At 40.5% G+C, this 23,326-nt stretch overlaps 1 protein-coding gene across 4 annotated transcripts in view; it reads left to right on the forward strand.

The window, feature by feature from the left end:
- Positions 1–23,326, forward strand: part of ENTREP1 (endosomal transmembrane epsin interactor 1) — a 61,216-nt gene that overhangs the window by 18,552 nt on the left and 19,338 nt on the right. For 2 of the 4 annotated variants that reach the window (XM_057548956.1, XM_057548958.1), the window contains exons 3-4: positions 4,422–4,508; positions 18,219–18,329. In XM_057548956.1, coding sequence (XP_057404939.1) covers positions 4,422–4,508; positions 18,219–18,329 — 198 coding nt within the window. The remainder of the gene's footprint in view (positions 1–4,421; positions 4,509–18,218; positions 18,330–23,326) is intronic. The other 2 variants (XM_057548957.1, XM_007182242.2) reach the window with 1 other exon arrangement.

Raw genomic sequence — 23,326 nt, forward strand, 5'->3', positions numbered from 1 at the left:
CAAAAATAAACATAATAAATAAATAATAAATAAAAATTAAAAAAAAAAAAATTCTTGAAAAGATATACAAGAAACTGTTTACAGTCGGCACCTCTGTTGAGTGCAGTGGGAATGGGAAGGAAGGAGCCTGACTTTCCACTTTATGTCTGGAGAGGACATGTGTTGTGTGAAGTGGAGGATGTTTTAGTTTCCCTATTTTGTTTGGGTTCTGGCTGCCAGTACCTACATATCTGAACTCTCTTTCTGGGGGGTTTGTTTATCTGCCCTTGTGTGTCCTGATGAGAGACAGGATCCTGTCTCTGGCTGGAAACTTCTCAGGCTAGATGCTTACACTCCTGAATGCCGGCAGCCAGGGTGTGAGCCGTGACCTCCCCCCACTGAAGCTCCGGCCCAGGACTTGGAAGCTGGAGCCCTTGATGCAGAATAGCCGGGGCAGCTTAGAATTCATTAGGCAAAAGAGGCAACCTGTGTCCAAGGCTGGCATCCAGTGAGCTGGCTTTCCTGTGGCATGACCTTGGTAGAGGTCCCAGCACCCAGCTTCCCTTGGCTCCTTCCCAGATTTCTGAGCCTGGTTCCTGTGGATTCTGTGAACTACCTGATAGCCTGCTTGTTTAGTCTGAGTTGGTTTCTGTTGTTCATAACATAATCGGGAACTCCGACTGCTGCAGGACCATGATTTTTTTTCTTAAATAAAGAGATTCATTTTAAACATTTGCTCATTTATGGTAACTCAGTTGAAGAACAAGAAATCCAGTGGGTGCTCAAGTTAGATTGATTTATGGTTTGTGCTTGACTTGGGTGGAAAGTGTTAGGTAGAGGAGCTGGGGGGGGCAGTTGTCGGGGGTGGTGGTGGTAGAATTGGGTCTGACTAGCTGTCATTTCTCAACGAGGATACAAAGGGTTGCCTTGTAGAGCTCTTTAGTGAACAGAAAAGAATAATTTATAAACGGACGTTGTGTATTAACAGGTATTCTGCACGTTGATGGAGTGTAGATTTGAGTCAGACCTGGATCTGATCAGGGTCCCATAATTAGATGTATAGTTTAGGACATAATAAATAAATCACCTCTCTGAGACTTTTCCCCATTTATTTCTATATCTATAAGATATATTTATTTATATATGATACACATACATGACACAGTGTATGTATATGTATCAAACATATGTGTATATATGATATATACACACACATACATAGACACCATATATATATTTCAAACATACCACTGTGACATTGTGACATTTTATAATTTACTAAGTGCCTTTTAAGAGGAAAAAAATTTTTTTATTTAAACAAGGGGGAGCTCATTAGCCTTCTTACTCTTATTGAAAGTAATAATTAGATCTCTGTGCATTTTTCCCAGCATCCAAACCTGACCACACTCCCCCAAATTAACCATTTTAATTTCTCTCTGCTTTTAGTGTCCCTGGCAGTTGTCTCCATCTCACTAAAAGGGAGGCATGGGTGACACTGTCTCTCCTATTGAAGTTATTTTTATTTGAAAATAATTTTTATTTCTCTTATTGATGGCTTTATAATTTTAAATAATATTATAAAGTTCTGTTTCTTAATTCATTAACTTTGGACAGTATCTTTTGATTTTCTCTTTTATAAGAGGAAGAAATTAGCAGTTAGCTCTGCTTCTTCCTCCCTTTTACCTCCTGTTGATGGTAACACCATTCATTTCCTTTATATGGTCAGTGATTTAACGTTAACATTTTACGCTTAAACTATATCATACTATTCAGATTTTGTCTGTAAATTGTTTCTAAAAGAGTGAAAACCGATAATAGCATTTACAGTATTTTCATTATATGAATGTGATTGAAATAGGAGGTTAGAATTGGATTCTTGCTTTCCAGATTCACCTGAGGCCAAAATACAACCGATGCCAACAGCTCCCACGTTCCAGTGTGTGTTAGACTATCTAAGCAGGACTTGCAAAGCTTCTGGGTGAAACCAGCTTTGCAGCCCTTAGCTGATCTCCATCCCCCAGCCTATAAAAGGATTAGGGGTTAAAGAGACAAAAGTTTGGAGAAAGTTACTGAATTGCTGTGGCATTTTAAGTTCCACCTCTGCATGGGGGAGGGGAGCGGTGCGTAAAGATAAGCACTGGAGAGCCTGAGACAGGTCTCACAGTGGTTGACTGGACTGGTGTCAGACTCCTGCCTGGGGAATTTAAAGGGCTGGCTGGAGTCCTTGTGACCTGAGAGTTAAAGACTGCAGTTGGGAAATAATTGTACTTTCACAGACCAAGCCCAAGAAGTGTACTTCCAGCTGACCAGATGGATGGGCCCTGTAAGAGAGAGTAGGCCTGGGGTGAGCTTGTATCCTGCCCCAGGGAGCCCCTTAGAGGAGTGAGGGGACCAGAGCAGAGAGAGGCCAGGCTTGCACTGACAGATGCCCACATTAAGGGAACTGCAGGTTCAAAAATGGGTATCTCAGAGGAGCCAGTGGAAGCCTCATTCAGGAGAGTCTCCTGTAAACACTTGCCAAGGCCAGTTGTGAACAATCGAGGGAACTCTTCCTGCCCCCCACCTTGTTTACACACTTGGCCTGGCCTCCCCCTTGCTCCCTCCTCTCCAGAGTGGCAGAGCTGTGGCTGGCAGGCTCAGGAGAAGTGAACACAAAAAGCAAGGAAATAGAGGAGATTATATCTTTTCACTGCCTTTCCCACTGCAGACGTGTTTGCTCCCTACAAGAAGAAGCCTGATGAGAAGGAAAGAAGCTGAAATTTAAATGCAGTTTCAAGTTTTGACTGGGACACATGTCTGGACATTTTAATTACCAAAATGGGCCGTTTTGTGACTTGAAGTTACTGGAGGACTTTTTGTATCTGATGTTGACCAGAGGAGTCATGGGCCCAGCCTCAGATTTCATCTAAGGGATCAGGAAGACCTAGCCCTACAAAGTGGGCGTGAACAACATAGCCGGGGTGAGGGTGGAAACAAAGTGGTTTTCTGTTGATGCCCATGAGTCTTGCTTGTTCAAAGGATCAGCTGCATTATTTTCTGTAGCACCAGGAAGAGTGATTGGATCTAGAGAGAGAACAGTTTCAAGCAGCCAAGTCAAATCTATTATTCTTTTTTAGTCTCTATCATTTGCTCAGCATCATGTCATATTTTAGTTTGCTTCAGCTTTGGACCATGACTGATATATAGAGTGACGTTTTTCTTAGAGTTTCTAAATGACTCTTCTTTTTCTTCTTGGCAGAAAAGGTACCTAATCTCAGAGATCATGTAGCTTCTTCTTGTATTTTTAAACAGCTTTATGGAGATGTAATTGGCATACCAAAACATTCACACATTTAAACTGTACAGTTCAATGGCATGTTCACAGATATGCACAAACATCACCACCATCAATTGTAGAACATTTTCACATGACCCCAAAAAGAAACCCTGTACCCGTTAGAAGTCACTCCTCATTTCCTCTCAATATTCCCACCCTAGGAAACCACGAATGCACTGTCTGTCTCTATAAATATGTGTATTCTGGGTATTTCAAATAAACAGAATCATATAATATGTGATCCTTTGTAACTGGCTTCTTTCACTTAGCATTTTTTTTAGCACAATATTTTTAAGGTTCATCATATTGTAGCATGTATCAGTACTTTTCCCCCTTTTTATTGTTGAATACTATTCCACTGATGGATATACCACAGCTTATCTATTTATCAGTTGATGGACATTCCCACTTTCTGTCTACTACGAATAATGGTGCTGTGAACATTAGTTTTTTTGTGGACATGTTTTCATTTCTCTTGGCTATATGACTTGGGGTGGAATTGCTGAGTCATATAGTAACTCCATGTTTAACATTTTGAAGAACAGTTTCCCAAAGCAACTGTGTCATTTTACATTCCCATCAGCAGTGTATGCGGGTTCCAATTTCTCTTAATCTTTGCCAATACTTATTATTGTATTTTTGATTATAGCCATCTTTATGGGTGTGAAGTGGTATCTCATTGTATTTTTGATTTGATGTTGAGAATTTTCATGTGTTTACTGGTCATTTGCATGTCTTCTTTGGAGAAATGTCTATTCAGATCCTTTGCCTCACCATAGTAACGTTATCACAACTAACAAAATTATCCAATATCCCTTTTCAAGTCCCTTATCAGATATGTGATGTGCAAATATTTTCTCTCATTCTATGGGTTGTCTTTCAACTTTTTCGATGGCGCCATTTGAAGCACAAAAGTTCTTAATTTTCATGAATTTAATTTTAATGAAGTTCTTTTGTTGCTGTATTGTCATATCTAAGAAGGCTGGTCTGATCTAAGGTCATGGAGATTTACTCCTATATATTCTTCTAGGAGTTTGATTGTTTTAGCTTATACTTAGGTCTATAATCTATTTTGAGTTAATTTTTACATACGGTGTGTCAGTGGTCTGAGTTCATTCTTTTGCAGGTTGTCCCAGCACCACTTGTTGAAGAGCCTGTTTTTTCCTCATTGAATTATCTTGGAACCCTTGTTGAAAATCAGCTGACTCTAAGTGTGAGTTTTACTTATCTAGCTTCTTTTTTTTTTTTTTAATTAATTTATTTATTTTATTTATGGCTGTGTTGGGTCTTCGTTTCTGTGCAAGGGCTTTCTCTAGTTGTGGCAAGCGGGGGCCACTCTTCATCGCGGTGCGCGGGCCTCTTACTATCGCGGCCTCTCTTGTTGCGGAGCACAGGCTCCAGACGCGCAGGCTCAGCAATTGTGGCTCACGGGCCTAGTTGCTCCGCGGCATGTGGGATCCTCCCAGATCAGGGCTCGAACCCGTGTCCCCTGCATTGGCAGGCAGATTCTCAACCACTGCGCCACCAGGGAAGCCCTTATCTAGCTTCTTAATCATACTTTTTGCTAGTTGTTTCACTTTCTCCTTTGGACATTTCTAAGACTGTTAACTTCCTATTCCAGTTTGGACTTAATTGTTTTCTAGGTCTCCTATACAGATGTCATCTAAATATTTCTTTTCTTGATATTCTTGGATTAGAGCCATTGTTTCTTAGATCTCAAGCCTCATGCATTCTTTTTTCTTGAATTCCTTTTTCATTTTGCCAGAGAATATTCTCAAATAAAAGTTTTCATGAAGAATGTGAGGGAAACGAGCTCTCTAAGGGTTTAAATGTCTTGATGTGTCTTTGTTTTGCCCTCCCACTTGAATGATAGTTTGGCTACATATAGAATTTTGGGTTCAAAATGATTTTCCTTCCAAAATTTGAAGGCATTGCTTGATGACTTCTGTCACTGATGCTGACCTGATTCTTGTTCCTTAGTGGGCAGCCCCTTTCTTTCTATCTGGAAGCTTTTAGGATCTTTTCTTTATCTTCGTATTGATAAAGTTTAATTTTCAAAAAGATAAAATCATTACTCTTAGGCAAATATGAAATGAACATGTGTCAGTAATGAGGGAAAACTTGTTCAAAGCACATTTGAGGAGCTAAGTATTTATAGGTGATGTTAGGAGGAGATTGCTGGGATAGATACAAAACTGGTTGATGTCCAGCAGAGCCATAAACAGTAACTTTTGAGGTTTTCTGTTCCATTGGACAGAATTTTTACTGAAAAAAAAAATCTGCAACTTAAACTCTGCCTCCACAGAGTTATAAAATAGCCAGTCAAATAACTAAATAAGTAAATGGAATACCCAATAATCTCTTTTGCCCATTTCCAAGTTTCAGATAATTTTTCTGACAGTCTTCTGAAATTACATGAAGGTATATTTAGGTGTGGGTCTTTTTTCCTTCATACTTTTTGACTATTTTTACTATTGAGTATTTGAGTTTTTAAAAATTTGAAGACATGTGTCTTTCTTCAATACCAAGCAATTTTCTTTGCTGTTTCTTTGATTATTTCCTTCCCTCCATTTGCTCTGCTCTGTTTTTCTAGAACATCTAATAGTCAGATGTTGGACCTCTTGAATTGATCATCTTTGTTTCTTAACTTTTCAAAGTCTTATACTTTTTATTTCATTGTCTTTTTCTTTTCTATTCTCTGAGTAATCAATGTTTTCTCCATGGGGGTCAGTAGTTCTGGTTGACATCTTGGTCCTTCTTGTTTGGTGCTGTTAGATTTTTGAATGTCTGTTGTTCCTTGATTATTCATAAATTCTAGTTGTGACTGAAGAACTAGGTTGGTAATATTTTTAATGTTTGTAATAATTTGTAATAATAAGAATAGTAATAATAGTAAACACATAAGTAAGATGCATGTATTAACCCACTAATCCTATAAGATGTTATTAGTATCCTCATTCTGAGGAAACCAAGGCACAGAGAGGTTAAGTAATTTGCCCAAGGTCACACAGCCAGAAGTGACAGAGTTGGGTTGCAATTTCAGGTGGTTTCTATCTAGAGTCCATGTTCTGAATCACTACCCTTGCTTTTGTGGGTCTGTTTCCACAGCAGGCTTGTCTGTTAAGGGATGGGAGGGTTGCTGGGAGCTCTGTGCAGCTGAGCGGGCCTTCTTGATGGATAGGCTTTATTTTAAGGTGTGCTTGAGAGAAGTAGATGACTCTGTTATACCAAAAAGAAGACTTGACTTGGAGGGACTATTCCACCAGGACCCCTGTATCCCCAGGCACATTACTCTGCTCTTTTATAAAGAAGTTCATTAGTAATAGCTGGTGGGCACATGCTTCTGCTTCTTGTTACTTTTGCACCTACAAAAGCCTCTTCAATATTTTTTAATGTTTTATTATGCAAATTCTCAAACTTACAGAAAAGTTGAGTAAATAATGAATTCTCATATACCTTCCACTTGGATTCAATAGCTTTTAATGTTTTGCCTTACTTGCTATGTTTATTTATAAATATTTTACATTGAAGTATTTCAAAGTTTCAGACTTCATGGTACTTCACCCCTGTATGCTTTAGGAGGCATCTCCTAAAAATAAGACATTCTTCTACCTCACCATAATAACATTATCATAAGTAAGAAAATTATTTGTAATTTCCTAATGTCATCTAATATTCAGCCCATATTTAAACTTTCCCAGTTATTCCAAAATGTTATATAATTTTTTATTCATCAAAAAGCTTTTCAACTGAAGTATGATTTGTGCATATTTGTGTATGTATATGTGTACAGCTTGACGGATCATTCAAAAGTGAATACTTCTATGTGACCCTGTTCTGTTCTTCAAAATCCAGGACCCAGTCAAGGTTCAGTCATTTTATTTGACTATTCTGTCTCTTTAGTCTTCTGTATTCTAGAATACTCTTCCTGCCACTTTTTTTTTCTTTTTGCAGGAATTGACTTTGTGAAGAGATGAGTCCAATTGGTTTCTTTATCTTCTCTCCCTCCCCATCTCCTTCCCTCCTCCTCCTTTTCCTCCTTCTTCCTCTCCTTCTCCTCTTCCAGTTTCTCCTACTCCTCCTCTTCCTTCTTCCTTTGATATGGGAAATTTCAAATATACTCCTAATGTGAGAGAAACACAGCAACCCCCCACCTTGTACTCATTGCCTAGCTACACATGTTCAAGCTTGTCTCCCCTACACCCCTAACCATCCATTTCCCTTCTCCCTTACCCCTGTGTTGTTTTCACATAAATCCCAACCTTCACATTTCCTCCTTCAATATTTCAGTACATATATATAAAAGACACGGCTGGGAGCCCAGCAAGGGCTGTTGACTAGAGCATGAACATGTGACCTCCTCCTGTAACAGCCACCCGGCATGGAGACTGGGTTCTGAGAGGGACTGTCTGTAATGAGTGTTCCAAGAGGCCCAGGTGGCCCAGGCGTCACCTTAACTGTCTAGCCTGGATGTCCCAGAATGTCACTCCTGCTGCATTCTCTTGGTCAAACAAGTTCCCAAGGCCACCTTAGAATCAAGGGGAGGGGAATTGGAAATTGGGCTCTACCTCTTTTCCTCTTTTTTTTTTTCTTTTGTGAGTAAAATCTACATATTTTTAAATTTTACAATTTTAACATTTAAAAGTATACAGTTCAGTGACATTAAGTACATTCACAACGCTGTGCCACCGTCACTACTATCCATTTCCAGAACTTCTTCATCCTCCCCAACAGAAACTCTGCACCCATTCAACCATAACTCCCCATTCTCCCCTGGTAATTACCATTCTGTTTTCTGTCTCTATGAATTTGATGACCCTAGGGACCTCATATAATTGCAGTCATACAATATGTGTCCTTTCGTATCTGGCTTATTTCGCTTAGCATACTGTTTCCAAGGTTCATTCGTGCTGTAGCGTGTGTCAGTACTTCCTTTTTAAGGCTGGATAATATTCCATCGTATGTATTAGTCTTCACCTCTTGACGTGAGGAACAGCCTGTAAAGTACAGAGGGAAGGACTTGATGGCAGCTGTCTTTGAGGACTCTTGGCTCTGGATAGTTTCTCAAGAGCCTCGATCTTCATTGTTCGGAAGTCATAAGATCTGACTGTCTAATTTGCTGAACCTTGAGAAGCTAAGAGCAGTGGAGAAGGGGCTAGAAGCAGGGAAAGGACGAAGAGTAGAGATGCACAGATGAAAGAGAAGAATAACTTCGAAGGAAAGTGAAGTCTTAAGAATCATAGATCTGCAATTTTGCTTGAAACTTTCTGCTGCTTTTCTTATCTTCAAATCCAAATTTACTTCTGCCACCTTATTCCCCAGGGGCAGAGCAGACCACATTCCTGACCCTTTCACCTTGTTCGAAGAGTACATCCCCTGTGTCCTGTCATCCTCTGATTATTTCTCTTGAGACTCTCATTAGGATATTTTCCTCCTGGTCCTGTGCCACATTCCTGATGAGAATATGTTAATTTAGAGTGGCAGAGCTGCCTAGGTTGTACCAGGCAGCCAGACACATGATGAGGACACCCCTTTCTCTGCTACGCCTGATTGCTTGGGTCATGAGAAGAGTCACTTTCCTGAGAAATGAGGGGTGCAATGTGCTGAAAGGCAGCCCCGGGGGATGGGGGATCTGCAAGAGAACAGGGCAGGGGAGGACCCCAGGTAAGGCAGAATTTCCTCTCACAAGCTGGACCCTTGAAAATACCCTGAGATTTGTATATTTTCCTCAGGAATTTGCACCTCTCAGTTATAAGTGCTTTTAGCTCACCTCGAAGCTGTGTCCCAAACTAGTGAAAATTTGTGTCTCACTCTGGTGGGGAGAGGAAGAAGCCCTTCGCTACTGTTGAAAAAGGAATTCAAAATAAATGTTATTACACTTTAAATATTTTATAGAAAGAACATCTGAGATAGCCGTAACATGAGTAAATCTGACACTTAAACATCTCTGAGAGGAAAGAGAGACAGCTGGTTCTGTTCACAGCCACGGGCCTGTGTTTGGCTTGTTGGCAGGGAGAACCAGTCTGGACATTGGTAATATATCTGCCAAGCTTCTGGAAGAAGTTTAAAAGATGTCAAGGGAGTGAAGCCCAGGAGCAGGTTCTCTTGGGATCTGAGGATGAAAGGTGCCCTGGCAAACCAAGTCAGCGCATGTGTGAGCTCCCGAAACGGCTTTAGAGCAGCAGGAGGCTGGGCTTTGTGAGTCGCTGTGATTTACTATGTTTTGTTGGTTGCCATGGTGCTGAGTGGTCTATCAGAAGATTCATTTTGCTAAACTAGTTCAGAAAGGTTTTAGTCTGGTGTCTTGTCTTCGATTTTTTTTCCTGGTGTCATTGGTGTTGTATTCAGATAACTTTGCTCATGATTCTACACCTTTGTATTAAAATACTTCTCCAAACTGAATTAAAATTGTAAATGTTAAGAGTCAAATAAGTGGTTATGTTCATTGTCATGGGTCCTATGACATTTGTCTTATTAACCAGTGACTGATCAGTGGTTTGGAGCTTGGACTTCTTGTCTCTGAGGACATAAATGTTAGAATGTTGGTCACATTCCCAGCCAGATCACAGAATGTTCTTGTTTCAATGGGAAAATGTAACCTGAATTCTAAGGACTGGGTGCTTTGTTCTTCCACCCACTCACCCACCACCCCCACTCCTTCCTACAAAGTGACGGGACAGGAGTCTCAACGCTTCCCATCTTCATTCCCCAGGAAGTGGTGAGTTCCCACCAGGAGCAGTAGTGGTAGACATTTTCATGCAGGCAGTGATAGTTAGTATGGTGTTTGCCTTTCAGGGCCTGTCTGTATATGTTGCAGAATATTAGTAAGGATGCATGATACCTCCATATAGTGTTTATAATAAGAATCAATTTTCTTTGATTTGTTCATTGATTGATTGATTGATTCATTCATTCAGTAATATTTAAGACCACCTATGTTTTTGTGCCCCGCTGGAGGAAAGTGTATTCTGTTTTACGTTTATTTTTGAGCAATATCAAAAGAGTGCCTGTGGGGGAAAAAAGGCATAGTGACTAAATGGGTAGCAGTGATATTTTCTTGGGAAATTAAAAGAAGAAAGAAAGTGTGAAAGAAAAGGATTCTGAGGCAGTAGTAGTATTTTTTGAATTAAAAGTTTTTGAGAAGTTTCTAAAGGAAAGAATTTGGCGAGCTTTTGATATTTAAATAGAAAAAAACACACACACATACACAAGTTCACTAATCCCATTCATGAGGAATAAATTCTGTTGTTTTGGCTTTCCTCATTGCTATTGTAGGATTCAGTTTTCTCAGGACCACTGAGTCAATTTATGCTTGCCCATTGACTCTGCCCTCATGACCTAATTACCTCCCAAAGGACCCACCTCCTAATGCCATCGCTTTGGGGTTAGGATTTCAATTTACGAATTTTGGGGGACACAAACATTCAAACCATAGCAGTGGGTTTTATTTCATTTATGAGTGTACTACAATTTGTTCATCTGTTCTCCTATTCTTAGACGTTTGGATTGTTTCTAGTTTTTGGCTATTATGAACCAGTCGCTATGAATATTCTTGTACATGTCTTTTTCTAGGCATATGCACTAATGTATATACCTAAAAATGAATTGCTGAGTCATAGGGTGGTAGATATTTAACTTTATTAGAAACTGCCAATAGTTTCCCATAGTGGTTGTGCCATTTTCTAATTGTTTCTTAGACTCACAATCAGTCCTTTTCTAGCCTCACTTTCATATCCAGAGGTATCTGCTGCCACCCATTTCTGAACATTTGGAGATTCTGAGGAATAAATTCTGCTGTTTTGGCTTTCCTCATTGCTGTTGTAGGAGATTGAGTTTTCTCAGGACCACTGAGTTAATTTATGCTTGCCCACTGGTTTTCTAACTTCTAAAATTTTACTGCCGTTTTTCTGTTCTCTCTGTCCTTATGGATTTCTACATTTAAAATATTTCCTTTATTGTCATTTTAATGGGTTTTCAGGAATTAGTAGAACTAAATGCTTAAGTTCAATTCACTAAACTCATTCATTTTTAAGCTACTCTACCTTCACACAATTACTGGAACTGTTTATTTATTTAAACATACATAGTTGACTTTTCAGATGTATCTTGAGCTTGGAGCAGTAGGGAAGTAAAAAGCAAAGTGAAAGTCCTTAAGCAGCAGGGAAATGTCAGTCTATTTAGAGAATGAAATCTTGTATCAAAAAAGACACTCAACAATACCAAGCTGTGATAGGCATAATTATTTAATGATGTTATGTGATGGAGATTATGAGGAACTTTCTTAGCAGGTAGGAATGGGCAAACTGAAGGTGATGCTTCTTCTTGGATAGCTTCAGGTTCCCCAGACATTCTTTTATTGGGTCACTTAATTGAGACCTGGAATGAACTGGGGGCACAGTTGCAAGAGATCAGTGTCAAGGTGAATTCCAAATACTCAATTGAAAAACATACCTTTTGTGTCAAGCTACCTGGTATATAAGTATCAGAAGATACTCATGATTCAAGTTAGTAGCAATAAAACCAAAAACATAAAAGGCTTTAACTCATGTTGCCTGTCCTTGTGAGAGGACCAGCTCTTTGGATCCTGGATTTTGCATTTTACCCTTAAAAGCCACAGGATGCAGTGAGGCAAGCTCTCTACTTTCTGAGTCCCACTGTCTTTCATGTCTAAAGTACAGGTTCTAGGAAGACATTTCTCCATCAACTCTGGGCTTTTCTTTTTCTTGATGGTAAAACCCAGTGATGAATTGGCTTCAGTAGAATTCAGGTACTGTAACCCATGGGGTTCACTTCATTGAACAAGTAATGTTGAAATTGAAGTGAGAACAATAGGAGCTAGGCTTAAAGAGCAGAAAAAAATAGGTTAAATGTAAGGAAAAATTTTATAGAGAAGTTGTTATTAGTCAAGGTCTTGGTAAAACACAGATGACAAAAAAATTATAACTTGGGCTTCCCTGGTGGCGCAGTGGTTAAGAACCCGCCTGCCAATGCAGGGGACACAGGTTCAAGCCCTGGCCCGGGAAGATCCCACATGCCGCGGAGCATTTAAGCCCGTGAGCCACAACTACTGAGCCTGCGCTCTAGAGCCCGCGAGCCACAACTACTGAAGCCCGCGCACCTAGAGCCTGTGCTCCGCAGCAAGAGAAGCCACCACAATGAGAAGCCCGCGCACCGCAACGAAGCGTAGCCCCCGCTCACTGCAACTAGAGAAAGCCCGCGCACAGCAACAAAGACCCAATGCAACCAAAAATAAATAAATAAATTAATTAATTAAAAAAAAAAACTATAACTTGACAAGCAGTTAATTAAGGGCCTGTTCACAAAGGTCTGTGCAGGGTATAGGGGACAGTGAAGCTGTTACCATCCCTAGTCCTGACGGGAGAACGGTGGTCAGAATCCGGAAGTCGGGATCATGTACAGAGGACCTCTTGAGACCTTGAGAGGACCTGTGGCTTTTCATGAGGGACACAGCCATCCTGAGGCTGCAGAGAAGGAACCAGGAGAATAACACCTCAGCCTCACTCTCCTCCCTCCCTTGGATCTTCTGCCAGACCTCCCCATTGCCTGAACCAAACCAGACACCAGAGGGCAAAGGAGCCCCAATGATACGGTCTGCGGGTCAGTCTCCCTGGGAGGAGGGGATGGAGTGAAAAGTAGAGAGAGGATCTGGAGGGACCAACAGGAGACACCCCGCACACGTGACAATGGTCAGCGTGGTGGAGTGAGTTCCTAAAGCAGGTCGCAGAAAGAATTATGGAAAAGTTTTGGAAACAATATACCTACAGATCATTCTTACAGTTTGTATATATCCTTTCCAGCTGCCACAAATTCAGGTACATCACAAGTGTAAGATACAAGGTGCTGGTATCAGACCGAGTGAAATTCATTTTATAATAAAAAGCTGCTCCCCTAAAGAGGAAATGCCTATTATTAGTGATAGTAAAACTGGTTGCCTAGCATTTTGCAGGATACAGAAGATTTTCATATATATCATTTTGTGTGAGTCTCTCATTAATCTTGGGAGGTACCTAGGATGATAGACCTTTTTTTTTTTTTAACCTATTTTGTTGAAGTATAGTTGATTTACAATGTTGTGTTAATTTCTGCTGTACAGCAAAATGATTCAGTTATACATATATATACATTCTTTTTCATATTCTTTTCCATTATGGTTTATCATAGGATATTGAATATAGTTCCCTGTGCTATACAGTAGGGCCTTGTTGTTTATCCGTTCCATGTATAATATTGAGTTTACATCTGCTAATCCCAAATTCCCAATCCATCTCTCCCTCCCCCTCGCTCCCCCTTGGCAACCACAATTCTGTTCTCTATGTCTGTGAGTCTGTTTCTCTTTTGTAGGTAAGTTCATTTGTGTCATATTTTATTTCACTTTATTTTATTTTATTTTATAAATTTATTTATTTGTCTTTGACTGCGTTGGGCCTTCGTTGCTGCTGTGGGCTTTCTCTAGTTGCGGGGAGTGGGGACTACTCTTCATGGCGGTGCGCGGGCTTCTCATTGCGGTGGCTTCTCTTGTTGCGGAGCACAGGCTCTAGGCGTGCAGGCTTCCGTAACTGTGGCACGTGGGCTCAGTAGTCGTGGCTCATGGGCTCTAGAGCGCAGGCTCAGTAGTTGTGGTGTGTGGGCTTAGTTGCTCCGCGGCATGTGGCATCTTCCTGGACCAGGGCTCAAACCTGTGTCCCCTGCATTGGCAGGCGGATTCTTAACCACTGAGCCACCAGGGAAGCCCTGTGTCATATTTTAGATTCTACAGATAAGGGATATCATATGGTATTTGTCTTTCTCCTTCTGACTTATGGTAATCTCTAGGTTATCCATGTTGCTGCAAATGGCTCTATTTCATTCTTCTTATGGCTGAGTAATATTCTATTGTATATATGTACCACATCTTCTTTATCCACTCATCTGTCCATGGACATTTAGGTTGCTTCCACGTCTTGGCTATTGTAAATAGTGATGCTATGAACATAGGGATGCGTGTATCTCTTCGATTTATAGTTTTGTCCAGAATATGCCCAGGAGTGGCATTGCTGGATCATATGGCAACTGTTTTTAGTTTTTTGAAGAACCTCCATGCTGTTTTCCATAGTGGCTGCACCAATTTACATTCCCACTGACAATGCAGGAAGATTCCCTTTTCTCCACACCCTCTCTAGCATTTATTGTTTGTAGACTTTTTGATGATGGCCATTCTGACCGGTGTGAGGTGGTACCCCATTGTAGTTTTGATTTGCATTTCTCTAATAATTAGTAATGTCGAGCATCTTTTCATGCGTATGTTGGCCATCTGTATGTCTTCTTTGGAGAAATGTCAATTCAGGTCTTCTGCTCATTTTTCAACTGGGTTATTTTGTTGTTGTTGAGTTGTATGAGCTATTTGTTTATTTTGGAAATTAAGCCCTTGTCAGTTGCATCATTTGCATATATTTTCTCCCAGTAGGACAATAGACCTTTTTAACAGATGAGAAGAGCAAGTCTCATAGAGGTTGTCTAAGATATCACAGCAAGCAAGGGGAAAGCCTGATCCCAAATTCAGATGTCTTCCACAAAGAGAAACTCAAATCACCTGCAATGATTTTTTTAAAGGCAAGGATGATGACAATAGAAGAAAATATAAGAAATTCTTCCCTTTTCCAGGTATAGCTGTGTGGGCTTTGTGACTATGATGTTCTTCACTAGTAGCTGATATTTCACTGTCTTCTGTTTAAGGGGATGCCATCTGGTGATGGTTCGGATGGATATTTGAGTCCTGGATGTTATACCATTATAACTAGAAGCCAGAGGGGTCCATTCTGAAGGTCCCTGTATATCCTGAATCCCTTATAACTCCAATATTTTGTACGGTTGAGCCTGATCCAACCTCTGAAAGAGATATGCTTGGTATCCTAATAGCTGCCATGTCTGATATATACCACAGTGGTCTACGCTAGAGTACGGTAAGTCCCCTACATACGAACCTTCAAGTTGAGAACTTTCAAAGATACGAACATGCATTCAGGCATGAGTGAAATTGCAGCTTGCCCTCCATCTCCTACTGCTGACTATCCTTCAGCTCTACCATCTCCCACCTCCTCTGCCTCCTCCAGTCAGTAACTCTTCTTGCCTGTTCACTTGATGCCAGCCCCTGTATGCGAGCTGTTATACTGTACTTTTCAAGGTACTGTACTGTAAGATTAAAAATGTTGTCTTTATTTTTTGTGTTGGTTGGTTTTTTATGTATTATTTGTGTGAAAAGTATTATAAACCTATTACAGTACAGTACCATACAGCTGATTGTGTTAGTTGGGTACCTAGGCTAACTCTGTTGGACTTATGAACAAATTGGACTTAACAACACGCTCTCCGAACGGAACTCATTTGTATGTAGGGGACTTACTGTAATTAGATGACCATTTGGCCAATGTTTGGCCAGAGTTTTAATAATAGTAATAAAAAAGCCAAATTTAGGGATAAATTTGGGGAACAGTGCATGGCTATTTTGAACACAGCCTCTGTGCCTTGGCCCAGGTCCTCATTCTGGGGTTTGCAGGGTGGCATTCTGGTGATGTGGTTTTAACTTCTCATTAGCGGCCCCTCCAGTGTAGGAGAGAAGCCAAGCCCACCAGACAGTGAATCCCTGGGGCCTTCTCTCATCTTGTTTTTGTTGTTCTGACATTTTAGAAGTAGATCATATTCACTATATGATCTCACACTCCTGTCTTGGCAGCTGGACTCAGGATTTTCTTCCTTATTTAAAAAATATATATTAAATATAATTTATATAAATCCCAGATCATAAGTGTTCAGTTAGCTAAGTTTTAACAGTTGGATACACCCATGTAGCCAATATCCAAAACAAGATATAGAACTTTTTTATCACTCAAGAAAATTCCCTTATCTCTTCCCAGTCAATCCCCTCACTCCACGCCTCCTCCCCAAAACAGGCAACTACCCTTTTTTTTAAAAAAAAAGCTTTTATATATATATATATATTTATTTATTTATTTATTTATTTATTTATTCATTTATTTATTTTTGGCTGCGTTGGGTCTTCGCTGCTGCGCGCAGGCTTTCTCTAGTTGCCATGAGCGGGGGCTGCTCTTGGTTGCGGTGCACGAGCTTCTCATTACGGTGGCTTCTCTTGTTGCGGAGCACAGGCTCTAAGCGCGTGGGCTTCAGTAGTTGTGGCACGTGGGCTCTAGAGCACAGGCTCAGTAGCTGTGGCGCACGGGCTTAGTTGCTCTGCGGCATGTGGGATCTTCCCAGACCAGGGCTCGAACCTGTGTCCCCTGCATTGGCAGGCAGATTCTTAACCACTGCACCACCAGGGAAATCCTGTATTGATTTCTTAATGGTGTCCTTTGATGAGCTGGATTTAAGATTTTAATGGAGAGATTTGGGGTCCAGTGTTGGGTAATGGACTCTCACCCATTCTATGTCTGATGCTGCTAATTTTCAGTTATGAAGATTAGTGGTGGGCTGGTAGGCATAAGGATTATAACCATGTTTTCATTTTAAGGTATCTGATATTGCATTAAAAAAAATTTCTAAAGGCAAGTTCAAGACTTCCCGATAGTAACAATAATTGTGTTGCTGGGTGTGAATATTTCAGATGTATTAGGTCTCTTTGAGTAGCAACTGCCAGGGCATAAAAGAAGCCCATGTTAGAAGACCATGTCCTGTCTTTTGCCAATTATGCATTCTCATTTTCCCAAAAGCTTTGGCAGTGCAAGAGGGGGCTCTTGTAAGGGAGCACAGTGCAAGTCAAGTACTACAGACATGGAAATATCTAGCCTGGGAAACAGTAACACAATAGCCGCTTCCAGCTTTTTCCTCAAGATTTGATGACAGGGTACATAGTCCTTTTACCAATTAACAAAAAAGGAGAGAAGCAGAAGCCAGATTCCTCAGTGAAAAACGAGTCGCCTTGTTCATCGGTCAGGAAAGAGTCTTCAGTCAAGTCCAGCAAGGGTCTGGATTCCTGGAGTCACTTGGTGTTTATAATTCATAAGCTCCTCATGGAGAGGAAGGAGGAATTCCTCTTAAGAAAAGTGGCATCATGTGATACGAAATATTGACTCATAACCTGGGTCTGGGGAGATACTTTCACGCTTCTTGGAATACCAGCAATAAAGGATGAGCTTTCTGTAGTAGAGTTCACGTGTGAACTCATTTGCCAGCCAATTCTGACATATCAGCTACCTGAAATGATGCTTGGTTCTAACACTGATAATCATTAGCTCCAATCTTTTATATTTACATTAAGGTTTGATTTTGACAATAATCAGAGTTCTCAGGTTGAAAAGCCTTTGTAGTGTCTAATTTGCACTAAGTAAATACTAGCTTCTTGGTTGATTTCTGTCAATTCTTAATCATTTAGGGTAATATTTGTAATATTTAACTTTGGATACAAGTACGTGGAAGATCACTGCACACCGTTTCTTTAGTACCAACACTGTTTGGAACTGAAAAAAGACTCATCTTTATTTTCACACGTACTATGATTTCTGGCTGGTAATGGCTCTGAGCTCCTTGATTTTCCTGGGTTCCACTTATATTCTAGAATTCTCCATTTGTCTAGTTACCATGATCCTGTAAAAGTTGGAAAAAAAATAACAGTGGCTCAAGGAGGAAATAGCCATGGCTTAAGGTAGTGTACAGCTAACAGAACTCCCTCATTTGCAAAGAGCAAGAAAAATAGGGACTTGAAATTGAGAAGACTTGAGGGTCAGGGGCATTCCTCAGCACAATTTAAAACATTCTAAAAAATGAAAAAAAAAGTTTGTACATTAAAAACATTGTTCTGACTTTTTTTAATGTTTCCTCTAGGGAAAGAATAGGAGTTTTTTTACTCAGACAAAACTATCTCTGAATTTAGCCACGGTCTTTTTTCTAACTGCCTCTTTTCTTGCTGTTTCAGGTGAACCTCTTTGTGCTGCTGTCTGTGGTGTGTGTCCTCCTGAATTTAGCCGGATTTATCCTAGGCTGCCAAGGGGCCCAGTTCGTGTCCAGTGTGCCCAGGTGTGATCTGGTAAGCGGTTCTGAATCATCACTGTGCACCTGGGCCGACCCTGGCCTGCCCGGCTTTCCCGGGTGCCAGCGTGTGGCTGGCAACACCCAGGGCCAGGCAGCATCTTAAAATGAAACCTGAAGTCGGTAAAAGGAAGCGGGAAAACAAAACAAAGAACTTCCTGCTAAGTATTTTACTCAGGTTGTCAATTTTTTTTTTTTCCAAAGCAGGGACCAGCCAGAAGAACCCCAGGACCACAGTAATAAAATGCATCATTAGTTAGTGAATAGATGGATCAGTTGTCCACAGTCAATATCTATCTGCTCTCATCTAAAGAGGAAAAATGGATATTATCAGAATTTAGGTCAACAGTCCTTTATCTGAAACCTTTGGAGGCCAGGTGTGTCTCAGCATTCAGAGTTTTTCCAATTTTTAGAAGATAAATGTGATGCATATACTGTTTATTCTGTAGCATCCCAGTGGAGTCTGGACAACAGAATGTAATCAGAATTTTTGGTTTCCAGAGCTTTTTGGATTTCAGAATTGTGGATAAGAGGTTATGGACCTGTACTATGTCAATTTCTATTTTCCTGATTTTTAATTGTTGTAGTAATATACCCGTAGCAAAAAATTTACCATCTTAACCATTCAGTAGTGTTAAGTACACTCACATTGTTATGCAACTGATCTCTAGAACACTTCCCATCCCTTCCTCCCACTGGCCTCTGGCAACCACTCTTTCTGACGCTGTGGATTTGACTGCTCTTGTTACCAGATATAAGTGGAATCATACAGTATTTGTCTTTTAGTAATTGCTTATTTCACTTAGCATAACATGCTCAATATGTACGCATGTTGTAGTAGGTGTCAGAATTTCCTTCCTTTTTAAAGCTGGATAATATTCCACTGTATATAGAGGACACATTTTGTTTACCCTTCATCCATCGGAGGACACTTGGGTTCTTTCTACCTTTTGGCTATTGTGAACAATGCTGCCATGCCAATGGGTCAGTTCTCTGGAATATATGTCTGGAAGGTGGAATTGTTGGCCATCTCTGAACTTTTTAAGAGGACTTTTCTGTAACAAATATCTCCCTGTGGCACAAAGCAAAAGAAGTGGACTCTTTACAGGTCGTAGTAAACCTCATCTATTTGGAACTTGGTTCCATGGCAATCTCGCCCTTTCAAAACCAGCAGGATGCAAGTGAAGAAGGCTGCCACGTTTCTCAAAACACTGTGACCAGGTCCTTGCAGTGAAACTCATGGCCTTCCCAGATAGGAAAGCTCCTCCTGGGCTCACTAAAAACCTATTACTCTTTCTTAACAACCCTTCACAGTTTCTTTGATTTTTGTCATTCCCTCGCTTAATAAGCGTAAGTTTTGGAAGCACAGGCTCACAATGTTTTCTGGTTTTTAAGGCCCTGTATCATTTGCCCTCATCCTGCTCTCCTGCTGAAGCAGCTCACACTCTCTGTAATGGTGCCCAAGCCCGCATGTCATTACCCAGGCTCCTGCCCTACTTTCCTGTTTCTGACAATGCTGTCTCTCCCCCGACCATTCCCTGTCCCTTACTTCCCTGTTCATCCAAATGGTGTCAGCCTTTTAAAGCCTCATTCAACGATGATCTTCTTAAGGAAATAGTCCCTGATCCCCAGGGAAGGTAATCTTCCAGAATTCCTCTCTGTACATCTCTGAAGCATTTCTCTTTCCTTTTTTGGGCTAAAGGTATTCATATACCTGTCTTCTCTCTTCTACTGGTCTGGAATCTTCCTGAGGACAGTGTCTGGCTCTGTATTTTCTTGGGAGCTTTCAACAGCACCTCCCACAGACTTCTTTACATACATAGAGTGCCCAGAAAATAAATTTTAAACAAGGCTTGTTCTTCCTGTTACTAATCACACAGAAAATTGGAAGGGGCAAAGAGAACAGACACAGGCTAGAAGTGAAAAGTCATAATATTTTAAAAGACAGTTCGATAAAAGAGTAGCATCTATTATATGCAAGACCCCATGCTAGAAACTGCAGATAGTAGAAAGAAAAGTCAGACATCGTTTCTGACCTAGACGTTTATCACGTAGCAAGACGAGTGGGATAACCACGGCAGGTGCTTGATCAGTGTTTGTGGAGGGAATGAATAAATGCCCAACTGCAAAGCAAGGGAGGCTGTGATCAGCCCTCGGAGTGAGACACAGCGCTCTGGGGGTGCAAAAGAAGAAGGACTTCTACTCTTGGGAAGACGGGAAAAGGATACCTGGAACCTAGGTATTTGAGATGGGCCTTGAGCAATAAATAAATAAAGGGAGTGGGTCGAAGCCAGGAGAAGAGAGGATTCCAAGGGCAGTGGTTAGTTAGTAGTTAGTTAGCCTGAGTGGTTAGATCACTGTTGGCTCTGGAACAAACAGAAGCCAGATTACAAGGCGTAAGGGTCTATATGGTTGACTTTTCTGAGAAATTCTGTGCTTCTCCACCCTGACTCCCTGTTAGAATCACCTGGGGGAACTTTTTAAAGAATACCCAAACTTGGGCCCCATACTCAGAGATTCTCAACTGCCCTGGAGTGGGGGGTCTCGGCATCAGTATTTTTTTAGGTTTTAAAGTGTATTTTTAATTAAAAAGTTTTCCCACCACAAAACCAACTCTGGGATTGTTTCTGATTATATAATTGGACAAGCCATAAAAGTGTAGGATGGAACTTAAAAATCATTTGAAATCTCACTATTTGGGGACATCATAGTTAACCATTTGACAGGTTTTTTGCATGTCTTGATGGATAAAAACACACCTAATTTTTCATCAACAGGATCATATCATAATTGTTTTTCATTAGGGAACGTATTTGGCAAGTGGAGTCTTTCTGAGGAAGGGATGCTCTCCTTCCCTCTTTGCCTCGCCATCCACACCAGTCACCCTGAATCCACAGTAACAAGCTGGGGGATTTCCTTTCATGTTTCATGCTCATGTAACCTTACGTAGATGTGTATGGGGTGGGGTTATTCACGACTTATTCTTCAGAAATGGGATCTTTTGTATCCACTTCCCTGCATATTGTTTTTCTCACTTAAAGATGTATTAGGTACAGCTCTAACATCCTTTTTTCCTTTGAACAAGTCAGTTCTCTATTTTCTTGTTGTCCGTTGTGGTTTGGGTTTTGACAGACAGAAGCAGTGCTGCTATGAATACTATTCTGCAGATCTCCATCGGGGCTGTGACCTAAGCGGAGTAGGCTCCCAGGACAAGGATTGTTCTTCTGTTTGTCTCATTTTGTTTTTTAGAGCACATTCAACCATTTGATGATTCTATCCATTTTTTAAAAAACAGATAAAATCTATAGCTAAATGACCAGATCTCAAGTGTGCAGTTCATTAAGTTTTGACCAAAGTATACATTCATCATGACAAATACACTCATGTATACACCCAGACAAAATCTAGAGCATTTTTATCACTTTAGAAAGTTATTTGCTGTCTTCTTTCAGGCAGTCTCAACTCTCTCATAGGCAACCACTGTTCCAGTTTCTTTCACCATAGATTAGTTTTGCCTGTTCTTGAACTTCATGCAGGTGGAGTCATGTGGTACCTTTTTGTGTCTGACTGATTTAGCTCAGCATGATGTCTTTGCGATTCATCCATGTTTTTGGGTCATATCAGTTGTCTGCTCTTCTTCTCTCTCTCTTTTTTTTAAATCAGGGCAATATTTCATTGTATAAAAATAGCACAATTTGTTTTATCAGTTCTCCTGTTGATGGACGTTTGGGTTGTTTCCAGTTTGGGGGTGTTATGAACAAAGCTGTTGTGAACATTTTTGTATAATGTTTTTTGGGGGGCCTGTTTTCATTTCTCTTGAGTAAATACATAAGTATGGAATTGCTGGGTCATGTGGTAAATGTATGTCTAACTTTAAAAGAAACTGCTCAACAGTTTTCCGAAGTGGTTGGGAATAAGTATATTTAATTTAAAATGTATGGACAGTTCCTTTATTAAAGAGCTTTAACTTCCATTTCTACCAGTAACCCTCTACCTACAGCAAGTGTTACTCTCTAATTTTTGGCCAGTCTGATGGGGCTAAGTCGAGATCTCATCGTTACTTTAATTTGCAGTTCCCTAGTTGCTAAAGATGGCATCGTCATTTTTGGGAAAACTTCCCAGAAGATTCTAATGTGCAGCTAAGATAGAGAGCCGTAATAGTGATTGATGATGGGAGGAAGGAGAGGATCTGACAGCTTCAGGTAATAGTATCAAGTATGAAAGAGGGATGTTTTTCATTTAAGAATGGGGAGATTTGAACAGGGTTGTTTGCAGATGATTAAAGACATTGAAGAGAAGTTAGAATACGTTTTCAGAAATATTGGGCAGAGATGGGATTAAGAAGGCAGGTGAAGGATCAGGAACACCAAAGGCACGGTTGCCTAGAATCATCTTGTACGAAGCCTCAGGGCTTTCCTATATCAGCTGGGCACAGTGATAGATATTCATTATTGTTTGCATAATGATTAACTTTCAGATAAGATCCTTTGTTTAAAGGGATTAATTATCACTTATCTGGAAAATTTTGCCATCCAAAGTTTCCAGAGAGAGAGCTGAGGTTTCTGTGTATTTGGATGTCCGGTGTTGTGTGACTAATGCAGCCGTGTATGTGCAGCCCACACAGGATTGGTTTCTGTCTTAAAATAATGCCTTGGATTAAGAATGGACTCATGTGGGAAGGGAGTACTTTGTAAGATGACACCTAGTCTTACTTAAGGGAGGTGAAGTCCTCAGGTAAGATCTTGAGGCTTATACAATATAAGAAATGGAAATTGCCCTGTGTCGTGTTGAAAAATGTGAGCTTGGTTCCTGCTTGGTGAGAGAGGGCCTTGTGTACATGAACAGAATGGAGACATGAGAAGAATGAATCATCTCTATTAACTGCTTCTTTGTTATACTAAATAATGCTGTTAGTATTAAAACAGGAAGTTCTCAGCAGGAGACTTTCAAGGAGGAAGCCCATTGGGAGTAATATTTACCTTCTGAATTTAGCCT

Source organism: Balaenoptera acutorostrata, chromosome 6 (assembly GCF_949987535.1).
Source record: "Balaenoptera acutorostrata chromosome 6, mBalAcu1.1, whole genome shotgun sequence".
Classification (NCBI taxonomy): domain Eukaryota; kingdom Metazoa; phylum Chordata; class Mammalia; order Artiodactyla; family Balaenopteridae; genus Balaenoptera; species Balaenoptera acutorostrata.